Source organism: Heterodontus francisci, chromosome 47 (assembly GCF_036365525.1).
Source record: "Heterodontus francisci isolate sHetFra1 chromosome 47, sHetFra1.hap1, whole genome shotgun sequence".
NCBI lineage: Eukaryota > Metazoa > Chordata > Chondrichthyes > Heterodontiformes > Heterodontidae > Heterodontus > Heterodontus francisci.
The window spans coordinates 9,334,436-9,344,503 of NC_090417.1; the positions used below are offsets into that span (position 1 = coordinate 9,334,436).

The 10,068-nt window shown below is 41.9% G+C and overlaps 1 protein-coding gene across 2 annotated transcripts in view; it reads right to left on the bottom strand.

Moving 5' to 3' along the window:
- Positions 1-2,624, bottom strand: part of snrnp200 (small nuclear ribonucleoprotein 200 (U5)) — a 43,511-nt gene extending 40,887 nt beyond the window's left edge. For both annotated transcript variants that reach the window (XM_068023131.1, XM_068023130.1), the window contains exon 1: positions 2,517-2,624. In XM_068023131.1, coding sequence (XP_067879232.1) covers positions 2,517-2,561 — 45 coding nt within the window. In that variant the 5' untranslated portion in view covers positions 2,562-2,624. The remainder of the gene's footprint in view (positions 1-2,516) is intronic.
- Between the last annotated feature and the right edge of the window lie 7,444 nt (positions 2,625-10,068).

The following is a 10,068-nucleotide window of genomic DNA, read 5'->3' on the forward strand; positions in this document are numbered from 1 at the left end:
CCAACAAGACCTGTGGGAGAGAAGTCGACAATAGAATAATTGCAAGGAATCAGGATGAAGTGATATTTAATGGCCTGAATATCCATTTCTTGCCCTGAATGCTCTTAAAATTTCAACAAAAATAAGGATTCCAAACACGTAAAGCGGAGTGTGAAATATTAGATATGACAAGGATGATGAGAGAGGAAGTACTGGAGGGTCTGAAATCCTTGAAAGTGGATAAATCACCATGGCCGAATAGATCATATCCCAGGTTGTTAAAGGAAGCAAGGAAGGAAATCGCGAATGCTCTGAGGATCATCTTTAAATCCTCACTAAACACAGGCGAGGTACCAGAGGAATGGAGGTTTGCAAACATAGTTCCAAAGTTTAAAAAGGGTGCGAGGGATAGGCCAAAGAATTTTAGGCCGGTCAGTCTGACTTCAGTGGTGGGCAAATTACGAGAATCAATTCTGAGAGATAGTATAACTGGTCAGTTAGAAACACACAGATAAATCAGAGATAGTCAGCATGAATTAGTTAAGGGAAGGTCGTGTCTTACTAACTTAATTGAATTTTTTAAGGAAGTAACGAGGAGGATTGTTAAGGGTAGAACAATTGACATTGTAAACATGGATTTTAGTAAGGTCTTTGATAAGGTCCCACATGGCAGACTGGTCAGAAAAGTCAAAGCTCATGGGATATAGGGGAATGTGACGAGTTGAATCCAAAATTGGCTCAGAGACAGGAAACATAGGGTAATGTTCGAATTATGTTTTTGCAAACAAAAGGTCGTTTTCAGTGGCATTCCACAGGGATCAGAGTTGGGTCTCTTTCTGTTTATGGTATATATTAATGATTACGACTTAACTATGGTAGGCATGATTGGGAAATTTGCAGAAGACGCAAAAATTTGCCACAGACTTGATAGTGAAAAGCTGTAGACTCCAGAATCATATCAATGGTTTGGTTGAGTGTGCAAAAAAGTGGCAATTGGAATTCAATCCAAAGAACTGTGAGGTAATGCACTTGGGGAGGGCAAACAAAGCAAGGGAATACACAACAAAATGGGAAGATATTGAGAGGGGTAGAGGAAGTGAGAGACCTTGGAGAGGTAGATAAAGTGGTGAATAAGGCATATGGAATACTTTCCTTTATTGGCTGAGCTGCAGAATACAGCAGCAGGAATGTAATGCTGGAGCTATATAAAAGGCTGGTTGGGCCACAGCTGGAGTATTGCATCCAGTTCTGGTCACCACATTACAGGAAGGACATAATTGCTCTGGAGACAGGAGAGCAGATTTACAAAAATGTTGCCAGGGCTTGAAAATTGCAGCTCTGAGGAAAGATTGAATCGGCGAGGGTTGTTTTCCTTAGAACAGAGAAGGCTGAGCGGGTGACTTAATCGAGGTGTACAAAATTATGAGGGGCCGAGACAGACAGGAAGAACTTGTTTCCCCTCGCGGAAAGGTCTATTACCAGAGAGAACAGATTTAAGGTGATTAGTAGAAAGATTAAAGAGGACATGAGGAAAAACCTTTTCACCCAGAGGGTGGTGGGTGTCTGGAATTCACTGCCAGGAGGCAGAAATTCTCAACTCATTTAAAAGGTACCTTGATCTGAAATGTTGTAACCTGCAAAGTTACGGACAGGTGCTGAAAGGTAGGATTAGATTGGGCGGCTATTTTTTTCAGGCAGTGCAGACACGATGGGCTGAATGGCCTCCTTTTGTGTTATAACTTTTCTATCGCTTCTAATTCGCCCCTCGAGTCTGTTCTGCCATTCAGTGAGAACATGGCTAATTTGTGAGCGAATTCCATGGACCCACCTCTGCCCCATATCCCTTAATCTCCTTGCAGAACAAACATCTATTATTCTCAAATGTAAAATTAACAACTGATTAGGCATCCTGAGATTCTCGTGGAGATAGATTCAATCATGACTTTCAAAAGGGAACTGGATAATTATCTGAAAAGAAAAGATTTGCAGGACGACACGCGCCGAGTTGCTTTCACAGATGACCAGTACAGACACGATGGACTGAACGGCCTCCTTCTGCGCAGTACCTATCAATCATTGGCGGGAGTGTTCCAAATATCTAGTAGTCTTTGGGTGCAGAAGTGCTTCCAAACTTCACTCCTCAAAGGTCCGGTTCTGATTTGTACACCATGACCCCATTCCTAAATTCCCCAACCAGCAGAAATAGTTTCTCTCTCCCGACTCCTTTCTATCTTAAACGCTGGAACCAAATCACCCCTCAACCGTTCAAATTGCAGGGGTTAATCTGACAGAGTTCCTTCCGAGCTGACATATGGAACTTTAGACACAGGGTCCCAAACCTACAACCACATCAATGTCCCATCAGCACCAACTCAGTAACTGTTCTCATCCCCAGATCTAGGCCAGGCCTCAGTATAATCCCCGCCAACCTACTCCTCCAATTTACCCCCAGGCAGACCGAACGCGCATCCAATTCCCTCCCGCAACCCTCGGCTTCAAAGCCAGAGCAAGCTTTCCTCAGTAGCAGCCTCACTCACCGCTTTGTACTCATACTGCAGGCTGCGAGCGGTGACATCCGCCATGATGGCTCTGCACTCCTCTTCTCACGGCCGCGCGACGCCGGAACGTGACCTCTGGCAGCGACAGCATCTCCTTCCGGGTGAAAACCGAGCCGTCTCCATGGTGACAGGAGCCCTGCAGTCCTCAGCCGACAACCTGTCACCTTCGTATTTGCTTCTTCGCGAATTGTTGGGTTTTGCGTGGCCGAGGTTGTTCCTTTTACCTTCTGTCGCGGCCATAGAAAGTCGTGTCCCCCTCATGATTGAAATGTGAACAGGTTGCAGCCATTCAGATTCGGAACAGACGGGCTCGCTTGGCCGCCATTTTACGATCATTTGGTCTTGTTGGAGTTGGACTTCTTCTGTGGCTGTTTATTGTGCATCCAGCCCGTTGTGAATCGCACAGATAAGCAATCTGAGTAACATTGCTTGTCTCTGATCAGCCGGAGAGTTGCCTTGCATGCTACCGTTTACTTAAGAGACAAAAGCTTTCATGGCTGCGATGATCTTTTTGTCACCATCCTGTTTACTCCATGTCTTATCAATGTAGTATCAGGCTATCTATCTGACAGTAAAATGGATGGCAGAACCTTCTCCAACTTAAATCTCGAAAAACTACCTGTGTTGTTTGTATCCTGGCTAAAAAATAATTGCAGTCCTGACCTTGCATCTTAATCATTCACCTGCAGGAAGTTTGTTGTGGAGTTCCCCAGGGGTCAGTGTTAGGACCCCTGCTCTTTCTGATATATTTAGATGACCGAGACCTGGGTGCGACATGAAATCCTGTGACATTGATCACAAGTCGTGGGAGTCAGTTGCCAGCGTCTGCCAGAGCTGGCGGACAGCCATAAAGGCAGGGCTAAAGTGTGGCGAGTCGAAGAGACTTAGTAGTTGGCAGGAAAAAAGACAGAGGCGCAAGGAGAGAGCCAACTGGAAAACAGCCCCGACAAACAAATTTCTCTGCAGCACCTGTGGAAGAGCCTGTCACTCTAGAATTGGCCTTTATAGCCACTCCAGGCGCTGCTTCACAAACCACTGACCACCTCCAGGCACTTATCCATTGTCTCTCGAGATAAGGAGGCCAAAGAAGACCTTGGTGTCCAGGGCACAAATTCAAAATATGCGGATGATATGAAACTTGAAAGCATTGTGAACAGTGAAGAGGATGGGGTAGAACTTCAAAAGGACATGGACAGGTTGGTGGAATGGGCAGACATGTGGCACATGAAATTTAATGCGGAGATGCGTGAAGTGATTCATTTTGGTGGAAGAACTTGGAGAGACGCTATAAAATAAAGGGTACAATTCTAAAGGGGGTGTAGGAGCCAAAAAGATATGGGTGTATATATGCATGTCAATGAAGTTGGCACAAACATGATGGGCTGAATGGCCTCCTGTATGGTAACATTTCTGTAATTCTATGATATCTGCTATGCTGATGGTTCCTGTTTGTAATTCATTGGCTATGAAGCACTTTGGAACACCTCAGGTTTTCTTTGGCTTTTCTCTGACTGTTTTCAACCTTTGCTGTCTTGCAACATGAGCCTTGCTATTTACCCACGGGATCTGAGTGTTTTTAAGAGCAGCAAATATGAGATGATCTTTCATATTCTTTTCTTATTCACCCTGTGAGTACAAAGTTTCCCTTCTTTTCGCCTCTGCAGTAGTTTTTAGAGTTTTATATTTTAATGCCTGTTTACTTGCTATCACGTTGACTTCCATTTGTTGCCACCTCTACTGAAAGAACAGATGCAAATCCAAGCCTTGAGATGACTTCATCCATGTTTTGCTAAATTGATTTTGAAGTCTTCGAGGGACAATGTTTTCTAATTTTTGGAAAAATACCAATGGTGACAACTTATTTCTCCACAATGACTTTACTGAAAAAATTACCTGTTGACAAATTAGGTTGAATTGCAACCAGCCTTATGCTTCAAAAATCCATGCCATTGGGAGCTGGGCTGATTTATCAAACCTTTCTGAATTATTCTGAAGAAGATTCTCCCATCGACTTGGGCTGGAGTTGTATATAGGTGTCTTCAACTTGTTATACCACCCCATCACCTAAGTATGTTTACATCTCTTATATTTTGATTTGGTACATGCAATCAAGTTACTAGTGCAAACTGAACAATGTTGACAGATGGTGACTTAACCCTGGAGTAGGCTCAAGCTAATCTTAAAATGAGTTTGTTGATCAGATCAAATAAAACAGACTCTGATAATTGAATGTCATGCAGCTGACAGTTTTATTGAGAACTGGATGTGTACAGATGCATGCCAGCCCAAAAATGTGACAATCAACATAAATACAGCTGAGGAAAATGGCCTGTAGGTCCACAATCTTGATCTGCGTATCCATTGAAAAGGATTTTGATCTGTAATTCGCATTAAAATGCCACTGACTCCAGTAAAATTAATAATCTGTTTTCCCCAGAATTCTTTTGTGTTGTGTTCAAATGTTATAAATAGATTTAAAATTTTAAAGGAATACAAAACACATTCATGTCTAACCTGAGCAATATAATTCACTGTTCATCTAACGGGAAAGCTGATGCTATGATATAACTTTATAAATCATTTAATCTTAAAGTCAGAGTTAACCACAATTGTAATTCCATAATTGGTCTATTCCCTGTGGCATTACTGAAGGATGGAAAATGCAGAATGCATTCTGTTAAGGTGGTAAAACCCAGTAATATTGTTGAAAACACACCAGGTTCTACATGGATGCTGATGACACCCAGCTCCACCTCATCATCATCATCATGATGCTTGTCTGTCACCCAGTATTGGATGAACAGAAATTTCCTCCAGTTAAATATGAGTAAGACTGAAGCCGTTATCTTCAATCTATGCCATGAGATCAGTTTCCGAGCCACAAACTCCATTGCTGTCCCTCACCACTGCCTGAGGCTGAACCAGACTGCCTGGAACCTTGAAGCCTATCTGACCAACTTGAACTTCTGACTCCGTGTTGGCTCTATCACCTTTCACCTCCATAACATTTCCCTTCTCCAAGTGTGCCTCAGGTGGGCTGCTGAAGAAGCCCTGAGACGGACTTTTTTTTTTTTTTGATTGCACCTGCCCTTCCTCTGGATTCAGTCCATAGGGTTGAGAGGGAGATGTGTCTCCAAATCCTACCCAGGCTATGCAGCCATAAAAGAAATGGAGAGGACACCACCCTTAAAGTGCAGCAAATGATCTCATCTGAACTTCACAGTTCGAAGGCTGCATTCCCATCATCTCATTGTTGGAAGGATGCTCATCATTCACTGTCACACGACTTGACTATTTCAATACTTTGGTGACTGGCCTTCCATCTTGCACCCTGCATAAACCTGAGCTCACCCACCTCTGCTGCCAGCATCCTGTCACCAAGTTGTCTTCCCCCATCGCCTATGCTCGCTGACTTACATGGACTCCTGATTTAACAGTGCCTCAGTTTTAAAATTCTCATTTTCAAATCTTCCCATGGCCTTGCCTGTTTAACCTCCTCCAATTTCCATATCCTGGACCAGGGGTGAGGGCCGTGTCAAATGACGACTCAAATGTGATGGATTTTTACCTGGAAAACGTAGCCCCCTGTGGAGAGGGGAGATTAAGAAAGGACCACAGAAAGCCAGTTACAGTCAAAGGCTGTGAGATTGGTCAAGCACAAGGAAGAAATCCTGTTGCTGATACTATACTTCAACTTGATGCAGCAGAGAACTGAGAAAGTGACTACGACCTCTGGTCTGACGTTTTAACCACCAGTAATCTACAACCTCAACAAGTTGACGACAGCAAACATCCAGGCCTGCACCTTTGAAAAGACTTTCCTCCCAAAAAGATTCAACAGGTTTCTGTGAATCATTAACTCTGACATCACTTTGGACCTTAATTGCATCCTACCCTTCTACTCTCAATCTGTTCCTATGTTTGCATGTATGAATGCATGAGTGGGTCAAGGTTGCAAACAATTTGGGTTTTGCTTATTAAATAAAAATGTAACCTTTAAAAAATCTACAAGAAAACTTGTCATTTATTCTGTTTATTTGACCCGAAAACAGAAGTGCAAGTTACCCACACCACTTATCGTCTATCCGTAATAAAGCACCAAAGGAACTATTTCACTTTCAAGTGGGGAGAAACAGCAACAGTTTCTTTGTAATAGGAAGGTGTAGAGATGTCCCACAGTGTGGTTCAATTATGGTTTAACCTATTTAGGAACAAGGAATGGGAAACAAATACTGCCAGGGGCTATTTGTGTGGTGGGGCTGGGGGGGGGGGGGGGGGAAAAATGAAACTGCAGCTGAAGAGGAAATGTGAGTACCAGGTACTTGAGCCACATGCCTTCTGGTAGTTAGCAGTATGAAATATCAAAGCACAATATATGAATAACTATTAAAAATTTTGGGTATGATATCCAGATATTTAAAACTGGATCATAAATAGTAGCTAAAACAACTTTTTGGGAAAAATATATGCTGCTCTGTGGTAGAAATTTCAGCTTTGAAGTACTTTTCTGCTGTGGGATATTTGCTGATCTAAGTGCCAGAAAATTGATAGAGAGTTAAACTGCTTATTAGAGCCAGTGCAACATGACATGATTTTTCCTATTGCAAACAAATGTAATGACCCACTTTTCAAAAAAGTTTAACCATTTAGAAAACAATTTCATATACCGATTTATTCAGTATAGCTTTTATGAGTGGAAAACTTTTGACAGACTGAGCTGTAATTCAATTATCGAGCATTTGAAACACTGACAGTCGTCCATAATCCTTGCAACATGTTTAATTAAGTCATGATCAAATTTAACAAAAATCCTCTTGACTTTTTCAAAAGACATAGATAAATGTATGCAACTTGTCAGTAATGGAGTATTGCTAAACTTGATGTACAGTTTTACTATTCCAGTTAACTCCACAGCAGCATTATGATAGCCAAAGACAGTTACTGGCGAAAATCTTTAACACTTCCTTACTAGCACCACAGAGCACACACTTATTATGTGGAGTAATAAGACCAAGGCTATGATAGCAGATCCTTCTATAGTTAAAATAACCTCAGCAGTGATGAGTAAAGCTCATCCAAGTATTTATATTTGAGAATATTTCTCAGTTATCTGCTTCTGCCAGGCACTATTCATGGCCAAGGGTGGACAGATGGCCAGGTCCAAATTGCTCTCAATGTTGCTAAGGAATAGAGCACAGGAGTAAGGCATTGGCTCAAAGCTTCAGTCATGAGCAACAGCAGTCCTTTATCTTGGTGACCCCCAAATCCACACCCTTCCTTATCACATTCCAGAGCATCAGCACCCAATCCAGTTTGTCACTGTTGTCACATCACAAGTACACTGAGAAATTGTCAATCCTGAGTAATCTTTAAAGTTGAATTTCAACTAGAGGACAAGGAAAATAGGTACAAATGGTAAAAATACATTTTCAGGTCAACAGCGACCCAGGTTCAATTCTGGGTACTGCCTGTCTGGAGTTTGCAAGTTCTCCCCGTGTCTGCGTGGGTTTCCTCCAAGTGCTCCGGTTTCCTCCCACATGCCAAAGACTTGCAGGTTGACGGGCAATTGTTAATGGCCAATTTACCTTTAGGAGAGGTAGGTGGTGGGAAATATAGGGACAGGTGGGGATGTGGTAGGAATATGGAATTAGTGTAGAATTAGTATAAATGGGTGGTTGATGGTCAGCACAGACTCGGTGGGCCGAAGGGCCTGTTTCAGTGCTGTATCTCTAAACTAAACTAAAACTAAAGTGATGGTGTTAAGCAGACACCTAACCTGGAAGTGACAATTTAAGTCAATGGACAAGTCCTGGATCGAGTGAAAAGGTTTACATAACTGACAGGATATCACAGACAAAGAGATCTGATTATGAGATCCAAAAGGAGAACTGAGGTAGCCAAGACCATATTGGTCACAAAAACAAAGTGCTTCACAAAGAAACCAACCCTGCATCATAGGGAAAGAATGCTGACGCGCTAAATTTTGTTCACTGTTAAATACCTGGGAGATATGGACAATAAAGGTGATTGATGAGCTGAAAGCATTTATCCACTGACATGATAGAGTTGAGAAGACGACATTTTGAAGGAATAAAAAAAGAGACGACTTTGCGAGCAGCTGATTGCTACCCAATTTACAACTGTATCCAACATTGCAAAGGACTATGAGGAGACAAGGAAATGGCTGCATTTCCCAGCAAGTTGAAAGGAACTGCTTGTTATTCTTTTAGCAAGAAATACTGCTAACTGCTAGATTTTTGAATGACTGAGTGATGATCTGACAAGCCCCTCCCCATCTATGGGTTTAAGCTTGTGTCTCTGCTGCAGAAAGAGAAGCAGCTTCTGGGCTGATACACACACCATTGGAGGAAATCATCTGCATTGCTGTCTCCAAGAGACCACTCTACCTCGTCAAACTAAGAGCTTCAGGACCAGTGAATTAATCTGCAAGCCAGCCAAAAATCACCAAATCCCAGACTAAATACTTTAACCCCTAAAGGACTCAAACAACCCATCTAGCTGTACCCATATGTAACCCATTTGTGTACACATAAACCTGTAGCGTGTGTGGTATGAGTCAAAGTTAGCATTTATTTCATTATTTCCAGTAGTTTGGTCCAGTTACAAAAGTTGAACTGTTCTTTTAAAAAACCTGTCCATTACTTATTTGCAATGAACCTACTGAATTGGCCAGTACATGCACTTTTGAGAATTAAGCTTGGTCAACAAAGTACAAAAAAGCCCTTCAAACTCTCTTCACTTCACCCTAACACTTGTCAAAAAGAAATATACAATACTTCAGTCATATTAGACCAGAAGGTAGACAATTATTGGAAGGCAACATCAGTAGAAAAAAGTGTGAGGGAAGCAGAGAAAAAAAAAAGACAGTGGACTGGATGCTGCTCACCTATTCCACATGTTTAAAAGATAGCATTGGACAGAGGTGGAAAGCAATGGCTGTCAACTTTCTGGGAAGACTACAACAGATGATTGAATCCAGACACTGTTGCTCCTGACCCTGTATAGTTAATAGTTTCCAACTCCTATAAGTTACCTATTTTGTAGTTCATTCACCAATTATGTAACTCATCTAAGCAAGTTCTTTGTGTCTTGCTGTATTTCATCAGATTTCTCAACGAAACCCCACACCCCACCCAACTACCCCCAATTTGGTCTTGTCTGCAGCTCTGAAATTACTGCAATTTCAGTCCCCCTTGGCACTCTTTATTTTCCACAGCCTTTTACACCTTTGACTATTGACCTTTTTTACATCAGATGGCAGCCATGTCCAACCTATTGCTACAGACCTGTTCATCTGGCCAAAGCTCAGACAATACAAAGTTTAAGCCTGGAGTGGTACATAGTTCCAAAAGCAATATTGACATATGCACATTGACATTAATACACAAGAAATCTAAAAAACATCCACAACTGTCATGATTTCATTATTCTCCCTGGTGAAATTGCAGAAAATACACTATGACTTAAATACATGTTCGATCAAAAGTTTTCAAAAAAAACACCAAAGAAA